The 25939-nt window shown below is 43.0% G+C and overlaps 2 protein-coding genes across 16 annotated transcripts in view; both read right to left on the bottom strand.

The window, feature by feature from the left end:
• Window positions 1–5360: 5360 nt before the first annotated feature.
• On the bottom strand, window positions 5361–8395 carry CCDC89 (coiled-coil domain containing 89). The gene has a single exon (XM_059708260.1). The coding sequence runs from the start codon at window positions 8224–8226 to the stop codon at window positions 7120–7122; it is 1107 nt and encodes a 368-aa protein (XP_059564243.1). The 5' UTR covers window positions 8227–8395; the 3' UTR covers window positions 5361–7119.
• A 1867-nt stretch (window positions 8396–10262) lies between these two features.
• The window catches only part of SYTL2 (synaptotagmin like 2), a 115644-nt gene continuing 99967 nt past the window's right edge, over window positions 10263–25939 (bottom strand). For all 15 annotated transcript variants that reach the window (XM_059708229.1, XM_059708232.1, XM_059708230.1 and 12 more), the window contains 6 exons: window positions 25397–25499; window positions 23151–23321; window positions 20529–20607; window positions 16261–16360; window positions 12584–12789; window positions 10263–11340 (listed from right to left, as the gene is read on the bottom strand). In XM_059708229.1, the coding sequence (XP_059564212.1) occupies window positions 11195–11340; window positions 12584–12789; window positions 16261–16360; window positions 20529–20607; window positions 23151–23321; window positions 25397–25499 (805 nt within the window). In that variant the 3' untranslated portion in view covers window positions 10263–11194. The remainder of the gene's footprint in view (window positions 11341–12583; window positions 12790–16260; window positions 16361–20528; window positions 20608–23150; window positions 23322–25396; window positions 25500–25939) is intronic.

Below are 25939 nucleotides of genomic sequence, written 5' to 3'. Positions count from 1 at the left end.
GGGCATGTACCTTGGTTGTGGGCACATCTGATGATGTTTCTTTCTCATTGATGTTTCTAACTCTCTATCCCTCTCCCTTCCTCTCTGTAAAAAATCAATAAAATATATTAAAAAAAAAAAAAGCAAGTGAAGCAAGAGTAAACCCAACCCAGCTGGTATAGCTCATTGGTTGATCAATGACCCAAGAGGTCAGAGGTCGCTGGTTCAATTCCTAATCAGGGCACATGTCTGGGTTGTGAGCTCTATCCTCACTGGGGGCCATGCAGGAGGCAGCCGCAGATATATGATGTTTCTCTTTCATAGATGTTTCTATCCTAACTTTAACAGAAATGCCTCTACCGTCTAGCTATTGATTTGAGATGGGTATTTTTATTAGATTAAGCTCAGTTACAGGAAACAGATACCAATCCAGCTATTTTAAGCAGAATGCATGCCTGCAAAGTCATTGAAAGGACGGGAGGAGTGGGCGTTAGGCTGGGTGATCAAGAACGCCACTCAGTGCAGTGTGGACAAACAGGCCTGATAAAGAACTGCTACCTCTGCCCTGGTTGGGAAAGGAGTAAATAGAAAGCTGGAATGCTGGCTTCAAGAGCAATGCTGCTGCCAAAACTCCCTGTCCCATATATTATGTTGCTGCCTAACAAGTTACCCAAAACCTCAAAAAACAACAACAAAACACAAAACCTCAAAAAAAACTAACAAATTTTTGCTGATCGTGTGACTTAAAACAATATATGTTCATTATCTCCCAGAATTTCTGTTGGTCAGAAATCTGTAATTGTCTTAGCTATGCCATCTGGCTCCAGAATTCTCATGGAATTCAGTCAAATTTTGGCTGGGGCTTCAGACATCTGAAGCCTTGACTCGGGCTAGAGGGTCCACTTCCATGGTGGCTGCAGGTTGGTGGAGAGGAGGGTACCTCAGTTCCCCCTCCATGTGAGCCTTTTCCCAAGCTGTGTGAGCATCCACACTACATGGTGGCTGGCTTTACCCAGCGACCAAGGAAGCAGCAGCAATGTCTGTTATGATCTAGCCTCAGAAGTCACATATGATCACTTCTGCAGGCTCTCTTGGTCACAGGACTCAGCCCTTATTCACCGTGGAAGGGGACTACACAAGAATGTGAATACTAGGAGACAGGAATCATTAGGCGTGATCTTGGGAGCTGGCTACCGTATCCCATAAAACTAGAGAATGCACATTGGGATGCTATTGCAGAAAAATGTCCCCCAAAATATGCCTGGCAACAACAGCCAAAGCAAGGGAAAAGGGCCCCTGCCTTATTTGCATCTTCCAAATATAACTGCAGAGGAGTCTGCAAATACAGTTTGCTTTGTGTCTCTTTGTTTTAGCTTTTCCATTTCTGCAATACAGGAAAGCACATTAAAAGAGGGATTAAAATAGATGATAAATACCAGTCCATCAAATTCTCCACAAAGACCATGACTTTGTGGTACTTCAGCACCCATACAGACATGTATAGAATATTCTATAGCAGAGAATTGGAGCAGCGATGGTGGGGAATGAAGCTGAGTCAGGGTCGCTGCTTTGCTGAGTGGATACAGCAGAAAGACAATAGTGCTTCAGAGGGCAGAGTGCTAACTTTTTGAAAAGAAAAACTGTCATAGATTTAAACTGATATTTTTGATTCAAATTTAACATTAAATGATTCTCATTCTCTCATTTGTATGTATATGTAATATACTTTTAAAAACAGCATTAATAATGCCAATCTTACAACTAACCATAAAACTAATCAATGCGATTTACTAAGATTTCTTTGTGGTTCTAATTCTCATTGGAATATAACCCATGAAAGAAATTCATCAGCCCGGCCGGCGTGGCTCAGTTGGTTGAGCCTTGTCCCATGCCCAGAGAGGTCACTGGTTCTATTCCCTGTCAGGGCACAAGCTCGGGTTTGGGGCCCCATCCCAGGTACGGGTCCTGCAGAGGCGGCCAATTTATGTTTTTCTCTCATCGATATTTCTACCTCTCTCTCCCTCTCCCTTCCTTTCTCTCTAAAATCATATTCATTAAAAATGTTGTTTTCTAGAGTCATTTGGATAATTCTTTTCCCTATATGGTTTCACCAATGTGAAATTCATACCATGTTCTAATCATATCTCTCATCACTGAAAGTTTTAGCTCCCTGATTTCCTCTTCACCCAGCAAGACTGTAGTTAAAGTCACCCAGGAAGTGATAGGATTTGAATTCAGGCAGTCTGGTGCCAATGCATGCCTTCACACACCACACTAACACCTTGACTAGTCCAGTGATCATAGATCTGGGCTTCTTACTGGATTTGAGTGGGGAGGGGGTGGGGGGAGGGTTGCGCCAGATTATGAAGGCTCACATATTTATGGAGGTAAATATGGATGTGAGTTAATGGGATTAATCTGGCCACAGAGTCTCTTATTAGAGTCTACTGAGAGTGCTTAGCTTGCATCCTGGACGATGTGGCTATTGGGAGAGGCATATTTCTTACCAGGAACAGGCGGCTCTGTGAAGGCTTCTGAGCTGCTGTCTTCTCTTGTCTTCCTCATCTCTTCTCTTGGGTGATTCTTACACATTCTACAGACTTTAGCCTAAGTGACACTTCTAGGAAAAGCTTTCCCTAACCTCTCCTGCATTATGTTGGGAAACCCTATTATGCACTCCTATGTCATCCCATCTTTCAGGATTTTTCTCACTCACTAGCATGCAAATTCAGTGAGAAAAAGGTCTGTCTTGCTCACATTGTGTCTCAGAGCTTAGCATAGTGCCTGGCCAATAATAGGCTCTCAATAAATATTTGTTAAATCAGTAAAACATATATCAATAAATTATTAATTAAAAGTGAAAGCTCAGAATGGCTTTGTCTGCCCTGCCTTTACCATCTTTTGTTTGTCTGTTAGGGCAAAATCTAAACTAACACCCAAAGTCTAAAAACTTGAAATGAAAAACTGGCTTTCTAAAATCTAAAATTTAAACAAAAATAAATAAAATCTAAAATTTAGGTCTTAGACAAATGTGAAAATCCACAAGAAACGCTAATATATTTAAACCTTTAAATTTAGGAGAGAACTACTAATCATCAGGAGGCACTTCTTTTTAAATACATTTTATTGATTTTTTTACAGAGAGGAAGAGGGTGGGATAGAGAGCTAGAAACATCTATGAGAGAGAAACATCGATCAGCTGCCTCCTGCACGCCCCCTACTGGGAGTGTGCCAGCAGCCAAGGTACATGCCCTTGACCGGAATCGAACCTGGGACCCTTGAGTCCGCAGGCCGACGCTCTATCCACTGAGCCAAACCAGTCAGGCGAGGAGGCACTTCTTAGGGTAGAAAAAGATGTTGCCATTAGCCACACGTTGTTAGACATTTGTGAAAGTGGCAGCTTCCAGCCAAATGGTCCGACCCCGTTATGTCAGGCCATATTTGGCTCTACTAGTATATAAAATGTTTTTTTTCTACTCAATTCTTGGAGAAAGAAACATCTTCAGGCTTTTTGAGGCCATCTACTCAGAAATAGAGCCTACTAGGAAGTTAAGCAGTTACATGCAAGGTTCTTTTATTTTTGTTTTATCTTTTTCAAATAGGTAATATATGCACACGGTTCAAAAGTCAAATGATATAAAATGATATACACTTAGAAGTTTCCTTTCCACTCCTATCCCTAACCACCATAGTCCCCATACCCTTCCACATCACGGATAACACTTTTATTATTTAATAATCATATATAATAAAAGGCTAAGTGACAGTTACGGCAGGATGACTGGAATGACTGGTCGCTATGATGTGCACTGAGCAGGCAGCCAGGTGAGCAGTTAAGGGCGATTAGGCAGGTAGGCAGGTGAGAGGTTAGAAGCCAGTGGTCCTGGATTGTGAGAGGGATGTCCGACTGCTGGTTTAGGCCCGATCCTGGATGGGGCCTAAACCGGCAGTTGGACATCCCCCAAGGGCTCCTGGATTGCGAGAGGGCACAGGCCTGGCTGAGAGACACCCCCCATGCATGAATTTTGTGCACCAAGCCTCTAGTAAAATAATTTTAAGTGAAATACATATTTTCTCAATGTGTATTTATGCAACTACCTCCCTCCCAATCCCACCCCCAGTGTTCTTCCAGACGCGCCCTTACTACCCATCTAACGAGGAGTCCCAGGGGCCAAGTCCTCTACTGGACTGCAACTCAAGTATCAGGACCCAAGTTTCCCTTCCCAAATAACCCTCCACCCACTTCTAGGACCCACTTGGCTTCTGTCCAGGAGCCTCCTCTTCCTTCTTGAAGGCTGTGCACAAAACCTGGGTTGGAGAGACCACCCCCAGAAGGCAGATTGGCACAAGTGGGTGGAGCTTGGACAGGCAGGTGTGGGAGTAGGGGAGGGAGGGGCGCTGGTAGCATGCATACCAGGCCCCAGGCAGAGGCACGGAACCTGGGTGGGAAGAAGAGGGCTGGTTTGTGGCTCCAATTTGTGTGCTTGCCTCTCTCCTCCTCCTTCTCTCCCCCTAAAATAAGGTGCCAGCCTGGCTTTACATACCTATCGTATGTTCACAGCCTATGATAGTTCTATCTGTAGACATGCTTCTCTGCACCTCCTCCCAACTACTTATGGTTTCCCCAGATATTCTGGACGTTTCTATAAACCTCCATGACTTTCTACACAATGCCGTCCCAAACCTTTCTCCCTTTTCTTCACCTGATGAAATTCTTCTACTAGTTATCTACCAACCAGTTGGTATACCAGCTCCTGTGTTAGTGATCACTGCAAATCCTCTCTACCCTCCAACCCTCACCCCCAGGCAGAGTTAGCTGCTCTGCATGTGTGTGCCGGGGTTGAACAGGAGGTTACTTACTGGGATCTCATAACACTCCCTGTGGAAACACACCATACTGTATGTAATTGCTTTTTGCCCCTAGACTAGACTGTGTGGAAGCTCTTCCAGGGCAGAAAACATAGTTCTTCATGCTTATCCCAGTGCCTGCCCCCAGAGCCTGGCACTCAGTGGACAGTCAACAAATCTTTCAGTGTGGTAGTGTCATCAGAATCCCAGCTCTCCCCAGGGACCACATGGCTTTGGGCAAATTACTGAATCCGGATTTCCTACCAGTATTATTATTTTTTAAATAAAAATGAACATAATTACCTTCTTGAATGGCCCTAAGGATTAAATAAAACAACCGTCCCAAGTACTTCAGCATAATAATAAATAGTATGGGCTCGATAGAGGATAACCATGATTAAGTTAGCTCCTATATTCTGATCCTAGGTAACGTGTAAGAGGAAGTAAATAGTCCTTCCAAGCCAGTGACGTGGTTCCCCCAAATTTGTACTTAATGTTGCAATCTTAATAAAATTGTGGGAAAATCGTTAAAAAAAAAAATGCCCCAGGTAAGGGTGAGGCTTGGAAAATTGTTTATTAAAAAGGTACCAAGGGCCCTAGCTGGTTGTTCAGTGGTTAGAACGCTAGCCCTCAGATTGTAGGATCACATGTTAGATTCTGATCAAGGGCACATACCTTGGTTGCAGGCTTGATCCCTGGCCCTCGTGGGGAGTGGGGGCGACATGTGGAGGCAACCTCTGTCTCTCCCCCTCCCTCCCTTCCACTCTCTCTCTAAAACAAAAACAAAAAACAAACAATGGGAAAAAAATACCCTCATATGAGGATTAACAAACAAAAAAAAAAGGTATCAAGTAATATTTTTTAATAAATCCAAAGCATTAGGAAACTCTTGGCACGCTTGACACAAAATGTGTGAGAAAGTACTATATTACAATCTGTTTTGAGAGGTTTTCACAATAATGCTTATCAACTAAGAACGGGGAAATAAGGAAGCATAAAGTGTATTTTTTATAACTAGCTCTTTAAGAACTTCATATAATTATAACTGTATTTGTTTTAATTACTACATACTTAGCTATTCCTATAAAAAGGCTGTAGGTATACCTATAGACATTCAGTTTAGATGTTTTAAAAAAAGGAAAAGGTAATTGCAAAACATGCCAGTAAAAACAAAATAATTATTAAGTTGCTATATGTATCATATCTAATCTGCTATCACTTGTTTCCCCAAATTCAGGACTTTTGTCTATTAGTATATTGTACAATATTAAATGAATTTGCTGCTATTTGCATTCTTGTACCTCTAAATCCTGTTTTTATTAAGGAGAAAGAACCGCCCCCCCCCAATGGAATGTGATCTAAGCTTGTAGGAAAAATCAAAGCGGGTTGATTACACTTATTTGAATTTTTTTTTTAATTCTCACCTGAGGATGTTTATTAATTTTTAGAGAGAAAGGAAGGGACGGGGGTTGGGGGTGGAGGAACATCAATCAATTGCCCCCTGTCCGAGTCCCACCCCTGACCAAGGATTGAAACTGAAATTTAAGTATGTGATTACCTAAATTATCCTGACCGAGAACCAAACCCACATGGAGTGATGCCCTAAGCAAGTGTGCCACCGGCCAGGACCACTTTCTTATTTGAATCTTATTGCTCAGACAGCCTTATTATAATAAAGTTTGCTTAATGATCTCAATCTTTGTCTTCCAAGCTAGGGCAAATAAAATAAAAAGGATACTACTGCAAAGCTGGTGAAGCAAGCAATTGCTTGGCCTGTTACAAAATCAGACACTTTTTTTTCTGCAAATTGTCCATGCTCTTCGTATGCTATTAGCTGTTATAGCTTACAGTCTCAACTATGGGAGGCTGAAAACCCTATAGTTTGCAAACCTATTATCTACAAGGGCTAATTATACTAATTCTTTTCACAACCAGCTCATCTGATTATAGAGTCACTGAAATCTATAGGAGCTGCTAATTTAAAATCTTTGGCTATATGAAGATAGCTAAGGTTGAGAATGAATATGTATTATGGGAGAGCTAGAGATACTAATCGCAAACTTAGGAAGATTTTAAAGGAGTAAGACAAAATCTGGCAAATCGTGTATTCTAAGTGGCAGGAATGAAAAGTAGTGTTAGTCTTACAAAGTTAACAATATCATAGTAAAAGTAGCTTTTCTTTGAGTTGCCTTTTGTGCTTAAAAAATAGAACAAGTTGAAAAACATCTTGACTCTTGCCAAGGCACACGTATTTGAATTCTACACTGGAGGCGGGAGGAAGCCGAAGCTTCCTTATGGAAAGAGATGGCGGAGCTTGGCATTGAGTTCTTTCTCCTTGCTTAAAAGATCCAGGCTGTGCTTTTTGAAGGCTTCTGACTGCAGCCTGAGCTCGTCGTAGGCCTTCTGGATCCCAGCTATCCTGCGCTGGAGCTCCCGGACTCTCAAGTTGCTGTCCACAGCCACCGCCTCTTGCTCAAACCGCTCTAGCGCTTGTCGCCTGGCCACCTCTGCGGCCTCCAGCTTCTCCTCCAGCTGGCGGATGTCCGCTTGCTTGCTCTGAAGCACCTTGCCCCTGTCCATGGAGAGCTGGAGCAGCTCCTCCTTCTCCCGCGTGACCATCTGCAGCCTGGCCTGCAGCTCCTGGCTCAGGCTGCCGTGCGCCTGCTCCGCCTTCGCCATCTGCTCCACGGCCTGCTGGTGCTGCTGCCGGAGGCTCTGCAGCTGGCTGCGCAGCTGCTCTGTCTCCGCGGTGTGGGCGCTGGCCTGCTGGCTCTGCAGCTCCAGCAGCTCCTTCTCCCGGGCCTGTGCCCGGCAGGCATCCTGGGCACACCTCTGCTTCAGAGTCTCCAGCTCCTGGGCCAGGGCCTCGCTCCTGGCCGTGAGCTGCAGGACTTTGGCCTCGTGGTCCTTCAGAGCCTGGCTGAAGAGGCTGTTGTTCTCCAGCCTCAGCCTCTCGTTCTCCTCTCTCAGCTTGACGTTCTCGCTCTTGTATTGGTCCTTGAAGCGGATCATCTCCTCGTGGTTGGCCGCCAGGGTCATGAAGCGGTCCTCCAGCTTCCGGGCCTGCTCGCTCTTGGCCTTCAGCTTCTCGGCCTCCAGCATCCCCTTCTCCTCCAGCTCCGTGTTGAGCAGCTCCAGGATCTGGCAGCGCTCCAGGGCCTCGTCGGACCTCCGCTTCAGGATGCAGATGAGCTGGGACTGCTCGTGGATGCGGGAGCGAAGCATCGCCTTCTCGCTCTTCTCCTCCTCGGACAGTCCCCGGAGGTTTGCCAAGGCTTCCCTCAGGCCGTCCATTTCCTTAAACCCCATCTCCTCTTCCTGGTTTTCCAGGCTTTTGTTTTGCGTATCTAAGGGCTCTTCAGAGGGTGGGGTGTCCATCCATCTCGAGAACCTGCTCATTCTCAGGCTCAGGTGCTCTCTCCACCGTGGGCTGACTCCGCACTCTTTCCCGTTGCCAGGGGCTCGGGGCACGGTCGGCAGCAGTTTCCCCCAGGACGGAGCCCCGCGATTGGTGGGCGGGTCTTCAGAATGTGGTGACGTAACAGGGGACCAATCTGGCGGGGCTCTGCTTGCCTTTCTAACCAATCACAGCCCGCAGCTCACAGCCCGGGGTCTGGCCTCTGCGGCACCGGGAGCCCACGCCAACCCTCCGGGTTTGCAGCCAGCCAAAGGGCAAGAAACCGGACTCCACCTCGTCTGGTTGAAGTAAACAAATCGAGCTGGCAGCGACTGCTCCTGCCTCCTCTCCCCACCTCAGTTGTCATGAGAATAGGCCACCGTCTTTGGAAACACAGCTGGCTCCTTTGAAAACTGCAGTCCGTAAATACAAAGCAGCAGCGGTACGTCGAGAGCCGGGACCCAAGTGCCTTGAGTTTGCATCTGTAGTGCTCGGCACAGTTCAGCAAAAGAGCAAACCCCAGTGAAATAAATACTCTATATTTATTGGGTATTCAGCGCTCCCTGTTTTTACTCACTAGCAAAATAAGGTTACAGAAAGAAGCTTAATGGGTGACATAGCGATGGCAAACCTCCAAACAGAAGACAAAGAACCAAATGAGGCTTACCGTCATATAACGTCCATTTCAGAGGAATTAAGCAGTTAACTGTAAGGAATAAAATAAAGCCCGGCCGGTATGATAGCTCAGTGGTTGAGCGTCAACCTATGAACCAGGAGGTCATGATTCAATTTCTCGTCAGGGCACATGCCCAGGTTGCAGGCTCCATTACCATTGTGGGGCGCGTGGGAGGAAACTGATCAATGATCCTCTCTCATCATTGATGTTTCTATGTCTCTCTCCCTTCTGCCCTGAAATCGATTAAAAAAAAAAAGAATAAAATAAAAATCAAAGTATTAGAAGTGGAAACTAGAAAAAATAAAGGAAACCATACAAATTCTGGGTCAGGAAGGACTTTCTCAGCTTAAACATTGTGTAAAAGAGGAGTAAGGAAAAGCTTACTTTGACTTTGTTGGACAGTTGTATATAATTTTAAAAACTGGGCCCTAGCTGGTCTGGCTCAGTGGATAGAGCGTCAGCCTGCGGACTGAAGGGTCCTGGGTTTGATTTCAGTCAGGGGCACATGCCTGGGTTGCGGGCTCAATCCCCAGTAGGGAGCATGCAGGAGGCAGCTGATCAATGATTTATGTTCTGTCTCTCATCATTTATGTTTATCTCTCTCTCCCTCTTCCTACTTCTCTGAAATCAATAAAAAACATATTTAACAAATTGTGACCTATGAGGTGTATAATTTAAAAAATGGACCTCTGAGGTCTATCCAGCCTCTCCTTCCTCTGAACTTGCCTGGCATTTTACCCCCTAGCCCTAACCAACTACGGAAGGTCCCCTAACCAGCCAGCTCCCTGGCTCGATCCCCTGTAGGGGGCATGCAGGAAACAGCCGATTAAAATTATCCCTCTCTCCCTCTCCCTTCCTCTATGAAATCAATAAAAATATATTTTAGAAATTAGACAAGAATGTGTTTTCTTCAAAGCTTTTCAATTACTTTTAAAAAGTAAAGCCTCAGCCTGACCGGTTTGGCTCAGTGGATAGAGCGTCGGCCTGCAGACTGAAGGGTCCCAGGTTCAATTCCGATCAAGGGCATGTACCTGGGTTGTGGGCACATCCCCAGTGGGGAGTGTGCAGGAGGCAGCTGATCGATTGTTTCTCTCTCATCGATGTTTCTGACTCTCTATCCCTCTCCCTTCCTCTCTGTAAAAAAATCAATAAAATATATATTTTAAAAGATAAAATAAAAAGTAAAGCCTGTAATAAAATAGCCAAAACTGCCCACTTAGAGGAAATCATGTCCAATGTGCAATAAATACTGGAGAAATATTAGCCTAGCAGAATTTCTTTAGCCTTGCTAGGGAATTTAGATTTTAGAATCCCTAACATAAAGTATTTCATTTAAAATAAGAAGTCAGATTAATTTGACAATACATTTAAGTCATAATAATTTATTCTAAGGATTTTTACAAAATACTTTATGAAAATTATACATATATAGGAAATACAGTATAATTAAACAATTTACATTCTAATTAAAACTTTGTTGCAAAGCATGTCTGTGACCACTCTCATGCTGCTTTCATATAGTAGAGTTATAAGAAAAAACAGAATCTTACATATGCAAGGCTTTTGTTTTATATATATTCTATTGCAAAATACAGGCTTGAGACCTATCTTAGGAGGAAATTAAGCCAAAAACTGAACTCCACTTATGGCCAGTGGGTGGCACCAAAGCACATTCGAGACTGTTTTAACACTGGGAAAAGGGAAAGCAGTTTCTCAAGACAGAAAGTACATGCAGTAAACTTGGTCTCGCCCTAATATGGAATTCTGTATTTTATAGAGATTACAGAGTAAATAGTTTTCTTATGGTCAAATTCTTTATCATCACCGATATTCTGCCTCCCCCCCCCCGCCCCCCATAGGAATACCTCTGTCACTGTTTTCCACAACCTACGTATTTGCAGTTGCTGTAAGGAATTTCATTGGTCAAGAGGCAGGCTTTGCTAACCGTAGCACAAGACTGGTGTGAAGCACATGATGGAAAACTAGAAAAATTTTCCTGTTAACACCCCACATTTAATAATTTTTTGGGGGGAGGGCAGCTTTTTCTTTGAAGCAACAGGTGGATTTTCCTAGCTTTCTCCAATATCTTCTTTAACGTGGGAGTCACACATACGTTATACATTTTGTTATTTTTTTAATACCGTGGGCCTATAACCAAAGAGGCACATGCAAGTTGACTTTAAAATGAGTGCCGACAGATAGGAGGTGCTGATCTCTGTCCACATGGTCAGATTTTCAAGATCAGATTCCACCTGGTTAGTAGTTTTCAGTGGAGGAGCCAATGGACTTTGGGGTCATTTGGAAATCCTGGCGATCAACAGCATTCTGAGAGGCAGGGTTGCTTCAATCCAAGTGTTGGGGGAATTTACCATCTTTTCCCAGAGAGCAACTTCCTCTGAAGTGGAGTCCATCCAGTCCACTTCAGTATCATAACTTTTACCTGAAAAGAGGCTTTGCATTAAAAAAGGAATAGTGCATCGGGGAGTGGGAGGGAACTTGTTATTCTTTTTTTTAAAAATATTTTCTATTAATTTCACAGAGGAAGGGTGAGGTAGACAGAGACAGAAATATCAACGATGAGAGGAAATCATTGATTGGCTTCCTCCTGCCCACCCCTCACTGGGAATCGGGCCCGCAACCCGGCCATGTGCCCTGCGGGGGAATTGAACCAAGACCTCGGGTTCATGGGTTTATGCTCAACCACTGAGCCACACCAGCCAGGCAGAAGTTCTTTAATTATAAGCACCAATGGAAGTCAGCTAGGAAGAGTTTTAACGTCACCAAGAGGGCAGACCTGGGACTCACTATAAGAAAGAACTGCTGAACCATCTGAGATGAGTGCTCTATTCCCAGAGTAATGGCTTCTCTTCTCAATCATCTGAAAGCTAGATGACAATTTGTCACAGGCATGGGGGGGTGGTAGGAAGGATTCCCACCGGGGGTTAGAAGTGACAGCAGATACGCTCTGAGGAAGCGTGACTACAGCTGTAGCGATGAGCAGACTCAATTTGAATCTCGGCTTCGCCACTTATTCACTCTGTTACTTAATTTCTTGGAAAGCCGGCTGTTCTGGGGATAACATTAGTAACTACTCATCAAATTGCTGTTAGGATGAAGTGAAATAATGCAAATAAAGCACTCAGTACAGTGACCAGTGTTCCATGAATGTTAGTTACTATTATTATTCAAAGCACACTTTTAGCCAGGAAGGGCCATAATGTTTTTTCAGGAAAGAGTAGAGACGAGAGCTCTTCTGTTCCCCCCCACAATAAGGTAAGCTCTGTGTAGTGAGACACTGCACCCTGTTAAACTTCATATCCAGAGCCCGCAGCACGCAGCTGGCACGCCTTCACTCACTCACTGGATTACACTTAATGGAAATATCTGTTTGCATTAGGAAGGAGCAAAGCAACAAACCTCTAGCAGCGGTTCTCAACCTGTGGGCTGCGACCCTTTCACAGGGGTCGCCTAAGACCGTAGGAAAACACATATATAATTACATGTTGTTTTTGTGATTAATCACTATGCTTTAATTATGTTCAATTTGTAACAATGAAATTGGGGGTCCCCACAACATGAGGAACTGTATTAAAGGGTCGCGGCATTAGGAAGGTTGAGAACCACTGCTAGCATCTCCAGAAGCATTTGGCTCACAGGAGGTTTAAAAAAGTAACAAATATTACCGGTTCCAAAGCCGATCCGAAGACCTCCCAAAAACTGGTTGGTTAATTTGTAATGGTCCCAGACGGTAAGCTCTACGCAGGCTTCCGTCAGATCTTCAGGCCTGAACCCATCGTACACCATGGTGTGGTTGAAGACAGGGTTGGTGGTCTTCCCCACAGCTCTTGTCCTCTGGCGACTTTTCCGACTTGTATCTGGCAGGATGATGCTACCAAAGGAAACATGATTGTGAGAGCATTTTAATGAGATAGTGGACACTTGTGCTTTCCGTGCACTTCAACGTAGCTACTTGCGAAGGAAGGGAAGGGGAGAGTGTAGAGAAACAGCACTGATGGTGGGAGCCATCATGCGGGAAAGACTGAGCATTCGAGCGGACCAGACTTGCCTTGAACCCTGACTCTGCCACTTGTTGGCTGTGTATTGCAGGGAAAGTTAGTTAACCTTTCGGACACTTGCTTCCTCATTTGTAAGATGGGAGTGGTAACGCCTGCTTTGTAAGGTTAGTATTAAAATTACATATTAAGCAAACAACTGAGCTCAGTTCCTGTATTTAGTAAGTGCTTACTATGTAGCAATTGTTTGAGGATTCCTTTGAAATTTGGAAGCACAGTCTGTTCCCGATTATCTGGGATAGCCTAAGGAATTAGTCTTGTACAGAATTGGAAAAGAAGAGAAACCTCCCCTATTTGTTAGATTTGATTTTGGAAATAAATTATATATTTGCAATCATTTACATTTAATTTGTGGTAACAGCTGAATTAACTTTTAACCTATTATGCCCCCGGTAAAGGCAAGAAGGTCTGAGACTATTCTCAAAGTAGGAGACTGACCTGAGTTGAAAAATGTTACCAGCTGACATCTATGAAGAATGTGTAGCCTTTCTGTTTTGTGGATGGTTTCTTTTTGATTTGATGTAGTCCCATTCATTTATTTTTGCTTTTACTTCCCTTGCCTTTGGGGTCAAGTCCACAAAATCCCCTCTGAGACCAAGGTCCATGAATTTAGTACCAATGTTTTCTTTGATGTATTTTGTTATTTTAGGCTCATAGTCAGGTCTTTAAGCCATTTTGAGTTAATTTTTGTGTATGGTGTCATACCCCTATGTTCATTGCAGCATTGTTCACAATAACCAAGACATGAAAACAACCTGTGTCCTTTGATGGATGATCGGGTAAAGAAGATGTGATACATTTATACAATGAAATACAGCTCAGCTATAAAAAAATAAAAAAGATGAAAGATTGCCATTTGCGACAACATGGATAGACCTTGAGTGTATCATACTAAGTAAAATAAATCAGGTGGGCCTGGTTGGCATGGCTCAGTGGTTGAGCACTGATCTATGAACCAAGAGGTCTTGGTTTGATTCTCAGTCAGGGCACATGCCCAGGTTGTAGGCTTGATCCCCAGTGTGGGGCATGCAGGAGGCAGCCAATCAATGATTCTTTCTTATTGATATTTCTATATCTCTCTCCCCCCTTCATCTCTGAAATCAATAAAAATACTAAGAAAAAAATAAGTCAGGTGGGAAAGAACAAGAACCATACAATTTCATCCATATGTGGGATATAAAACAGAAAGCAACATACAAACAAGCAAAACAAAATCATAATCACAGACAATAGTATGGTTGTTATCAGAGGGGAAGGCGGGTAGCAGGCGGGGGGAGGATGAAGAGGAGAAAGGGGGTCAAATATATGGTGATAGAAGGAGAATGCACTTTGGGTGGGGAGCACGCAGTGCATTATACAGAAGATGTATTATAGAACTGTACACCTGAAACTTAGATAATGTTATTAACTAATGTTACCCAAAAAAATTTAATTTAAAAAAGAACATCTAGAAGGAAAATCACAAATAATCTACACTAATAAAAGAGAAAAATGGTAATTGGCGTACGACGATACCCTTTTCATTGGCTAATCAGGGCTATATGCAAATTAACTGCCAACTATGATTGGCAGTTAACTGCCAACAAGATGGCGGTTAATTTGCATATGTAGGCACAATGCAGGGAGACGAAAGGGAAAGCAGGAAGAAGCCCCCTGCCACTGACAGTGATCGGAAACCCAGGGGGGAGCTAAGAGCTGGGGGGCAGGACAAAGGCAGCCCTGGGGCCACCTTTGCCCTGCCCCCCAGCCATGATCGGAGAATCAGGCGCCTTTGCCGCCCTGGCCAGTGATAGCAGGAAGTAGGGGTGGAGCCAGCGATGGGAGCTGGACACAGTCGAAGCTGGCAGTCCCGGGAGCTAGGGGTTCCTTGCCTGGGCCTAAAGCAGAGCCCACGATCGCAGGGCCGCTGCAGCTGAGGGTCCCCGCTGCCTGGGCCGGACGCCTCAGCCGGAGGCCTCAGGCCTGGTCAAGGGGCCGATCCGGTGATTGGTGATCGGAGGGTGATGAGGGTCAACACCTCTGGCCGAGGCATCAGGCCTGGGCGAGGGGCTGAGCCGGGGATTGGGGGGATATGATGGTCCCCTTGCCCAGGCCTGAAGCCTGGGTCAGAGGCATCAGGCTTGGGCGGGGGGTGGAGCAAGCGATCAGAGGGAGATGGGGGTCCCCTGCCCAGGCATGATTCCTGGGCCAGAGCCAGTGATCGGGGGGAGATGGGGGTCCCCTGTCCAAGCCTGACACCTCTGGCGGAGGCGTCAGGCCTGGGCAAGGGGCCGATCAGGTGATCAGAGGGTGATGGGGGTCTATGCCTCTGGCTGAGGCATCAGGCCTGGGCAAGGGGCAGAGCCAGCAATTGGAGGGGTCTGGGGGTCCCCTGCCCAGGCATGATTCCTGGGCCAGAGGCATCAGGCCTGGGCTGGGGGCAGAACCAGTGATGGGGGGAAATGAGGGTCCCCTGCCCAGGCCTGACGCCTCTGTCAGAGGCGTCAGGCCTGGGCAAGGGGCCGATCCTGCGATTGGAGGGTGATGGGGGTCAACGCCTGAGGGCTCCCAGTATGTGAGAGGGGGCAGGCTGGGCTGAGGGACACTCCCCCCCCCGCCCCCGCAACACACCCAGTGCACGAATTTCGTGCACCGGGCCCCTAGTGTCATATAAAATTAAATAGTTACAACTGGACTTCTGGTAGAATCTATATAGAAAAAATTAGTCAATTAGTCAGAGGGAGTTAGGATGACACATTAATATCTGTTTAGCTACTATTTAGATACCAGGCATTTATATGTGTAACAGAGAAAAAGGTTTGCCACTTAAGAACCAAAATTATCTTAAATTCTTATGAGCTAGTAGTACAGCTCTGCTTAGCAAATACTTTTCCAGATATTTGTAGCCTGATGCCAAAGGCCTTTTGAAAATGGATCATAGAATAGGTGCTTCTCTAAGGGGCCAAGGGCTGTGACATCCCACTGTTAGAAATAGCATAAAGTCTTTCGTACTGAATATTGTTCTCACCAGTAGATGTGCCTCCTAGAAGACATTACATATCTGAGCATGTGGTCTCCGGTTTCATGTTTACATATGTCCTCTTATCTTTATGATTTTAAAAGTATATGAAGTCTGGGGGGGGGGGTTCATATCACAGATTCCCCGAATTTATGGAGTCACTGTCTCAAATTATTTCATTTAAACTATGGATGATGAGTTTCAGCATCACAGAAATAGAGAACTAACATCAACCAGCAAAGGCCAGGCTACTGTAGAACTGCAAAGGCAGACTTATCAATGCTATTACCATTTCACAAAAGAATTTAGATGGCTGCCCCTTAGCATTGGTAGATCAAGGCATTCCTTCACCCATATGTGTACTTCTCCAGTTGTAGGAAGCTTTTTACCTATAATAGAAAAAAGAGAGAAAACAAAATGTTAGTGCTATTCCTCTCTTGGCAATACTGCATCTAAAGATGCCAATCTAAAAATGCACTGCACACATCTTAGCTATCTATAATAATATAAGCGTAATATGCTAATTAGACCGAACAGCCAAATGACCTTCTGGATGTCATTCTGGACGTCCTTCTGGATGAAGCCATGGCAGCAGAGGGGCTGAGGCAGCGGGGGCCAAGGCAGAGATGGTTAGGGCTGACCAGGCAGGCAGGTGAGTGGTTAGGGGCAATCAGGCAGGCGGTTAGGGGTGATCAGGCAGGCAGGCAAGCAGTTAGGGGAGATCAGGCAGGCAGGCAGAGTGGTTAGGTGTGATCAGGCAGGCAAGCGAGCAGTTAGGGACGATCAGACAGGCAGGTGAGAGGTTAGGAGCCAGCAGTCCTGGATTGCAAGAGGGTACAGGCCAGGCTGAGGGACCCTCCCCCCGTGCACAAATTTCGTGCACCAGGCCTCTAGTTGTAAATAATGCTGCTATGAACATAGGGGTGCATATATTCTTTCTGATTGGTGTTGCTGGAATCTTAGGAAATCAGAAAGAATATATGCATTCCTATGTTCATAGCAGCATTATTTACAATAGCTAAGATCTGAAAACAGCCCAAGTGCCCATCAGCAGATGAGTGGCTAAAAAAAGCCAAGGTACATTTACACAATGGAATACTATTCAGCTAAAAAAGAAGGAACTCTGACCCTCTGCGACAGCATGGATGATTATGCTAAGTGAAATAATCCAGAGAAAGACCAATATCACACGATCTCACTTATATGTGGAATCTAATGAACAAAGTAAACTAACAGACAAAATAGGTCCAGACACACAGATGCATGGAACAGAATGACAGATCTCAGAGGGAAAGGAGGTGGAGGGGATGGGAAGAGATTAACCAAAGAACATAGATGCATAACCCACGGACACAGACAATAGTGTGGGGAAGGCCTGGAGTGGCATAGGGCTGGGTGAAGGGGTCAAGGAAGGGGAAAATGGGGGACCTCTGTAATACTGTCAACAATTCATAAGTAAAAAATAAATAAAAATAAAAAATAATACTAGCTAGTATTTGATGATATGATCCTAATAAGTTAAATCTATACATTCTTTTAAAAATATATATTTTTATTGATTTCAGAGAGGAAAGGAGAGGAAAAGAGAGATAGAAACATCAATGATGAGAGAGAATCACTGATTGGCTGCCTCCTGCACCCCCCCTACTGGGGACCGAGCCTGCAACTTGGGCATGTGCCCTTGACCGGAATCAAACCTGGGACACTTCAGTCCACAGGCCGACACTCTATCTACTGAGCCAAACCAGCCAGGGCTATACATTCTTAATTATAGCTTTTATAGTCTGGCTGTGCTGAGCTCAGACAGCTCTATGAAAATAATTTATATTTATTCCAAGTACAGAGTATTACATCATTCTTGTCGGGTTTTGCTGGCTCCACAGGATCAGTTATAGATATCAGGCATGTGAGTCATCCATTTATACTGATATTCAAAATATCTCAGTGAAATGCACATACTTTTCAAACACTGATACCAACCTCAATTGGTGCCGACATATTAAACATATTACTGTAAAGCAACCAAAACAGGTACTAGCTAAGAAAGAGTCATTCTTTTTGTTAAAAGTAGAGTGTAAAAAGTTAAACATTTGCCCTAGCTGGTTTGGCTCAGTGGATAGAGTGTCGGCCTGCGGACTGAAGGGTCTCAGGTTTGATTCTGGTCAAGGGCACATGCCTGGGTTGTGGGCTCGATCCCCAGTAAGGGGTGTGCAGGAGGCAGCCGATCAATGATTCTCTCTCATCATTAATGTTTCTATCTCTCCCTCTCCCTTCCTCTCTGAAATCAATAAAAATATGTATTTTTTAAAAAAGTTAAACATTTCATAAGACTATTATATAAACACACATAAAAGTGAATATTATGGACAGGGGATTACTGAGAAGTTGGTTTAGTCTGAAGTTGTCTAGGTTGGGTGCACCTGGTCAGAAGAATACTATCATATTTTTCCAGATGACTTAACCCAATCAGTCAACCAACCAGGCATCTATTATGTGGTCAGCTCTATTATATGAATAGCATTGAATATATAAGGACTACAAGAAAGACTAACTCAATTAAAACTATAAAAATGTACTAAGGAATGAAATGCCAAATTATTACTGTAATGTTCTAGGAGATAATGTGATCAGTGAGGGGGAATATAGTCAGGAAGGGCTAGATGGGGGAGATAGGACTTCATCTAAGACTTGGATAGGTTGAGGAGAAGGTTAGCCAACACAGAGAAGAGAGACTACATGAGTAAAAACACAGGGAAGGTGGAGCCCATCACAACACACAGTCCCCCAGCTCCCACCACCAAGAAACGGTAGTGGAGAGAATGGGAAATGAGATTGGTACAATTTCTATGCATGTTGACCATAAATGATAGGATACAAATTATATAAGAAAGAATCTTTTAGAAAGATCCAGAAGTAACAAGATAGTGGTTTGGCAGCCATTTGACCTAAAAATATGTTTGCTTTCCCTCCAATTCTTTTTTCTTTTTATTTAACTGAATTAGAATGCCTTTCTCTAGCTCAGTCACTGCCCTCACCATCCATTATGTCTTTCATCCCACTAGTTTCATTGCCTGGTTACTGAAAGACTTTGTGTGTGCAATCCCTATGTCAGCCATAACATTCATACAGATTTCTAAGAATAACTAGGGGAACTTGCTTGAGAAATGAAAAGGGGGCTGGCATTCATTTCCTGCCTATCTCTTGCTTCTTAAAGAGGCTGCAGACTTGAGGCTCTAACAAGTATTAGTAATCTTCAGGAAAGATTACAGTGAGTAATTCAGGAAAAAGCTTTCTCTCCTGAGGAGACCTTGAGAATGGAAGACCAATGAGCTCTAATTTCTTAAGGTTCATATGAATTTTTCCAATTCCCACCTGTGAAAAAAACCCATTCAGGTTCCATTCTTATCACAACACTGTCAATAGGTCCAAATTCTGAATACAGAAAAGGTCATACACATTGTGCAGATACAAACTTTTGGAAGAGTGAGGAGCAAGTTAAAATAAAGACTAGAAAACTAGACTTAAAAAAAAGAGAGAGAGAGAGAAACAGAAAGTAGAATGGTGGCTAACAGGAACGGGAGGAAAGGGGCTAAGGGGTTTTGTAGTTCAATAAGGTGAACTCCGAGAAGAAAAAATAGACAACTACTAAAAAGGGCTCTTGGTGGCAATTTGGGCTCAAATAAAAAACAGAGCCTAGCCAAAGGACTTCTCACGCAAACTGCGCCTCATGGAGAAGCCTCTGGGCTAAACCACCTGCCTCTGCACTTAATTGCCTGCCTGCCATCTGAGCCAGCCCTTTAATAGAGTTCCTGGGATCCTATTTCAACCAATAGGTAGAGGGTTTCCCCCATCCAACCACAGCTGTGCAATTCCAGCCAATCAGAGTGGCTCTATTCTGACCAATCAAGACAGAGCCTTTTGGACCAATCAAACCATGAGGATTTGGAGTCCTCATTTGCATGAGGACAGACCAATCAGGGAAGAGGGATGGGGACTTCTGTCCATATAAGCCAGCTTCCCTCTGGCTTGGGGAGTACACTTTCTCTTTTCTCCAAAGAAAGAAGACTATGTTTCCTTGGCTTAGCTCAAACACAGGAGGCCCCAGACTTTTTCTACTGCTGTGCTGCCATGTTGTATCACAATCGACTCTGTTTTGTAGTGAATAAAGTTTCCTTCTTTGCTGCATCCCAAATTGGGGATTCCTGTGGCGTTGAAGTGGCTCAAAGACCAACAGTTGACAATGGGTATAGAGTTTCAGATATATACAAGACGAAAACATTCTGGAGATTTGCTTCACAACAATGTGAATCTACTTAACACTACTAATGTCACACTAAAAAAATGATTAAGAGGGTACATTTTATGTGTTTTTATCACAATAAAAAATGAGAATTTCCTAGTTTACAACTGTGAGTTGACTTATTTGGTCTATACGATTACTAAGTTAATAAATCTATTTAGGGCTTCACCTTCGAAAATAGCATAGAACCCAAAGAAACCCTGGGAGCATGGGGGATGAGGAAAGGGCATAAATCTGGACAGAAAATCATTACATACCAGGAATTGGCTCTGGGACGTACTGGAGAGCTAATTTCATTTTACCTCTGTTTTCTGCTTCAAGGGCAACTGGTGCTGTCTGAAAAAAGAAGGAATGTCAGCAGATGTAAGACACAAACTATGTACTCTGTTTGTTGGTACTCTGTTACAGGGCCTTATCTTCCCCAGTTCTGGAACAATGTATCACTCCTGAGAGCCCTGGATTAAAATTTCCCTCCCCATCAGAGCTAGACTATTGTTTTTATTTATTTTATTTATTTTTTTTAAAAAAAATATATATTTTTTTAAAAATATATTTTATTGATTTTTCACAGAGAGGAAGGGAGAGAGACAGAGAGTTAGAAACATCAATGAGAGAGAAACATCGATCAGCTGCCTCCTGCACATTTCCTACTGGGGATGTGCCCGCAACCAAGGTACATGCCCTTGACCGGAATTGAACCTGGGACCCTCCAGTCCGCAGGCCGACGCTCTATCCACTGAGCCAAACCAGTTTCGGCTAAAATATATTTTTTATTGATTTCAGAGAGGAAGGGGGAGAGAGAAAGAGATAGAAATAGAGATAGAGAGATAGAAGCATCAATGATGAGAGAGAATCATTGATCGGCTGCCTCCTGCACGCTCCCTAATGGGGATCAAGCCCGCAACCTGGGCATGTGCCCTTGACTGGAATCGAACCTGGGACCCTTCAGTCCCCAGGCCGATGCTTTATGCACTGAGCCAAACCAGCTAGCACTAGACTATTGTTTTTATATCTGGGAGAGTTCTACTGTGCATCTTGGAAAACTTTGTAGGGTACCCAGAACATATTTCAAGGCTATTAGTCTCAGAGATAGTGGAGAAATTAGAATGGCTTTCTTGGAGATGTGTGAGGTGCTGTGGGATGCCTTGGTTTTTATGAAAACACATAGATTTTGTTAATCCTTCATCCAGCACATAAAACAACTTAATTGCATTCTCTTTCTCTGAAGGAATAAGAAGAGTGTGGGAAGGTGGGTGCTGGAAGAAAGCCAAATATTACATGTTCAAAGATGCATTAACCTGACTATTTTAAACTAAATGAGTAGATGTCTGTAAGAATAACAAAGACTGGACAATAATTTTAAAATATATATCTATTATTTTCAAGTCTATGAGAAATGGTTTTACTTTCAAAATATGGTCCTTTGGAGTCTTATTTCCAAAACATGTCTATACATCAGAAACTTAAGATATGTTAGTTAAAAATGAATGCTTTTGACATCTTCTGAGGAATTCAGATCCAGCAAGTCTTGGACCAGAAATAAGTGCTTCATGTGATTTTGATGTAATATTTAGGAAGCATTTCTTAAAAGAAACTTTTCTTATGTAGATACTAACTAATGATTTGTATGAATTGTTTATATGTATCAATTCCAGCTATGACGGACTAGTTGAGATCACATCAACCCTCATACTGAAAACAATAAAAAAGTCAATTATAAAATCTACTTGAAGGTACTAAAGAATTATTAAGATAGGACCCAAATGGATCAGATATTAGAGACTGACATTTTCTCTACTTTCCACTTTGAGGCATTAGCTGATTTTTAAGAAGTGCCAAACTGAGAGAATAAAAAGCCTAGCAGAAAGAGACTAAGAAGCTAAGAAGGGCTTTCAGTAGTCTCAAAGGGCTGGGGAGACAAAAATTGAAATCCATGGCCTGCTAAGGAGGAATGGCCTCTAAGAAGACCAATGGTTCCCAAAGTGTGATTCCCAGGCCAGCATCAGCAGCAGCACCTGGAAATTTGTTGGAAATGCATATTCCTGGGCACAGGTCTTACTGAACCAGAAACCTTGAGAATAGAGCCCAGAAATTTGTGTTTTAATAAGTTCTTCAGGTGAATTGGATACTAAAATTTGAGATCTACTTCCTAGGTCTGCAGTTGGGACTCCCGAAGGGCCACAGCCTAAGAATATGGGCAAACAAAAATCAGATCAGACTACAGGAAAACCAAAACCCCACCTTCGAGTCAGTTCATTCCCAGATTAGATTAAGGTGGTCTGTCCCTACACTGTGTGTCAGAAGCAAAAGCAAACCTTCCCAAGTTACCCCTAGAATTCTTTTCATGCAATGTCCAGCACGCAATAACCAATGAACAGGCATACAAGGACAAAGGACCAAGAGACCAAAATAAAATAAAAATTTCAATAAGAGACTCACAAATGTTTAAGACATTGGAGTTTTCAGATACACACGTCACATAACTCTGACTAACGTATTTACAAAGATAAGATGGAACATTTTAGCAGAGAAGAGGCACTTATAAAAAAGAATCAAATGAAAATAGAAGTCTGAAATATATAATTGAGAACTTGTAGACGGGTATCACAGATTAGACATAGTAGATAAGAAAATTATTGAACTATAAGATAGGTTAGCAAGAAATAGCCAACTTGAAGCATACATGGGAACCAGAGGAAGAAAATATAGAAAAGAGAATAAGAGACATATGAGACAGAGTGGAAAGAGAAAATGATCCCAAACAGTGGATAAGTACCCTGAATGAAAATTCAACTTTATAGGACCTTTCTCCTACACACCAGGCCTCAAAACCAACCAACCAACCAACCAACCAACCAATCCAAAAACGCTGAACTTACCTTCCGCTTCAGAGGGTACCACTTCAATTGTTTATTCTGTTTGTTGTCCCAGTCCCAAGTTTCCAAATCAAGTTCCACTTCCCCAAGAAAACTATTGCGTTTAAATGTATCCCGATGCCATACAGACAGGTTCAGCTTCTGTGTCTTTAAGATTTGCTGTTCGATTTTGTACTGCAGTTCAAAGGAGGAAATTAAAGGGGTGAATGATATTACTTTATGCCAAAGTTTATGACATAGAGATGAAGAGAAAAGTCATCTGGGCAGATCGGATTTTCTCATCTGTTAGGTTTCAAGTCTTAAGAATATTGCAAAGTCATCCTATTCTAAGTGTCTTGTTTCAAAGAGCTAAAATCCATCTTTCACAAAAGTTGATTTTCTTTGCCCTTTGGAAAAAACAAACCATGGCTCAAATATCATAGCTGGTAATAGCGCCTTAGAAACAAAAGCCAATTATTCAATTTTTACTGGATGTTTTTATTTCTAACTAGGTATAACATAAATCAAACTCATTCTAAAAATGAAGTTTAATCGATGGTCTGTTTTCTACCTAAGGACAAGGTGTATTTTTAAAATAGACTTTATTTTTTAGAGCAGTTTTAGATTCTCAGCAAAACTAAGTGAAAAGTAGAGAGTTCCCATAACCCACCTATCTCTATATACACACAACCTCTTCCACTTGATATCCTACAAAGGTAAGGAATTTCTCAAGAAAAGATCGACTTGTTTTTTCCTGCTTCATATGGTCAAGTGAAAAATATTTGGCATCCTAAAACTTTTTCATCTAAAATGACAGTCAATCCTTGATTATATGTAATCATGGAAGGGATAACAGTGCTTCTAATCTAAAAATAATCTCTATTTGGCTTTATGATGTACTGCTTGAATGCCCATTTTGGTTGTAGCACACTTGTTATTCTCTGAGTTTACTATTTAAATTATCTGGCTTTTCCTGAGTATAGGGCTGAAGTAGCTGACCTAGAAATAGCTAGGGGACTGAGGTATAGCATAGTCAAACTGTAATTAAAAACTTGCTACAGAAAACTCACCCATGGATGACTGAGAATTAGTTTAACTCTACTTTTCTCAGAAGATAACCAAATAGTTGGGCAGAATTTTCAGAAAGAAGGTACTTCTATTTGTAGTTTTACATTTTCTATTACTCATGATTAAGGTAGCATGATGCAGTTTGCAGGGGGTCGGTGGGGGGGGGGCGGGGGAGGGAGAGAATATGGTATTTGAGCCAGGTATACTTTCCATTCATATGCCCATCCATCTATCCTTCCAATAAACATTTGAGTACTTTTTCAGACACTGTATTAGGAGTCAACATTTATTAAGTGTTTAATGTATACTCATCTCTTCCTGTATATAAACTCTCTTAACATTCACCACTACTGAGGTAGGTAGGGAGGTCTGTGCTATATTACCTCCTCCCTTTTGCAGGTGTGAAGTGCAGACAGGCTAAGTCATTTACCCAAGGGCACACAGTTTATAAACAACATAGAGTTGGTCCCTGCCCTCGGGGAACTTACAATTTACTGGGAAAGCAGACAAACCAGTAAAGTGCTGAGAGTTAAGATAGCCTAAGGCTTAACAAGAACACAAGGCAGCAGACAGCAGGGGGGTCTGCAGGGTAAGGGCAGCTGCTCATAGGAAGAGGCGTTTAAGGCTGTAGGAGGTAGTTAGGGATAGAATGTGGTGAAGAATATTCCAGCCTAAGCAAACAGAGTTGTGAGAAAATGTAGTTCTTCCAAAGAACAGAATGGAATCAGGGTATCCTGCACAAAGACTATGGCTGTGACAAGATGAGGCGGGAGCTCAGGTTGTGAAGGGACTGGTGTGCATGGTAAGGATGGAGTTGACCCTAAGGGAATCCTAAAAGCTTTCAAGCAGAGAAATACCACAATCAGAATTATGCTTTTTAGATCATTTTGGTTGCAATGCTCAACTTCATCAGTTGCATATCCTTGAGCGAGTTACTTTATTTCTCTAAGCTTCATTTGCCGCATCTTATGAGATACAGATAATAGTACCCGCCTAGCAGGGTACGTAGGGAGTGAATGAGATAATTCGTACATTCATGGCATATCATCTCATACAAAGCAGTTTCTCGGAAAATGTTGATCCTTTCCTTCTCCTCTCTGGGCAACTGACTTAATCTGTAGAGGTGCAGTATTCAAGAAGATATGGCTAGATAAACACATAGGCAACCATTTAGGGTTTTCCCAATCTAGAGTTATAGATACCCGCAGTATCTCATTATACACAGGATTCAAAGTTTTCTTCACGACAAGTGTTTTCTTCTTGCCCATTTTGCCCTTGTCTGGTAACAGGTAAGTCTTTACATATCTAAAAAGAGAAATGAACAGACAAGAAGGTCAGAGAAAATGAAAAGTGATATTTCCACCTCTGCTTTTAAAAATGCATTGGAAATTGACAGAAAGAATTCTTTCATAATGAGAAAAGCAATACGCAATAAATGTTCCATCAACACCTTTATGCTTAAAAGTTTAAAGTTATTTCAGTGGAATTGGTCATGAGTTCCTTTCCTTTGGCCTTCTGTCAGAGGTAGGAGGGGAGTACTACAGACCTCTAACAGTGCTTAATTCCACTGGCTTCCTTTCAATTCAGAAAGGCTTTGGTGCTTGCAGAATTATTATTATTTTGTTAATCTTCACCCAAGGATATTTTCCCATTGATTTTTAGGGAGAGTGGAAGAGAGAGGGAAAGACAGAAAAACATCAATGTGAAACAAACACATCGACTGGTTGGCTCCTGTACGAACCCCG

The sequence above is a fragment of the Myotis daubentonii genome, chromosome 9 (assembly GCF_963259705.1).
Source record: "Myotis daubentonii chromosome 9, mMyoDau2.1, whole genome shotgun sequence".
Taxonomy (NCBI): domain Eukaryota; kingdom Metazoa; phylum Chordata; class Mammalia; order Chiroptera; family Vespertilionidae; genus Myotis; species Myotis daubentonii.
The sequence above is the reverse complement of the archived record's forward strand: the minus strand, read 5'-3'. Positions and strand labels throughout refer to the sequence as shown.

Coding starts and splice junctions, on each gene's coding strand:
- CCDC89 (XM_059708260.1), bottom strand. CDS start 8,226: ATGAGCAGGTTCTCGAGATGGATGGACACCCCACCCTCTGAAGAGCCC.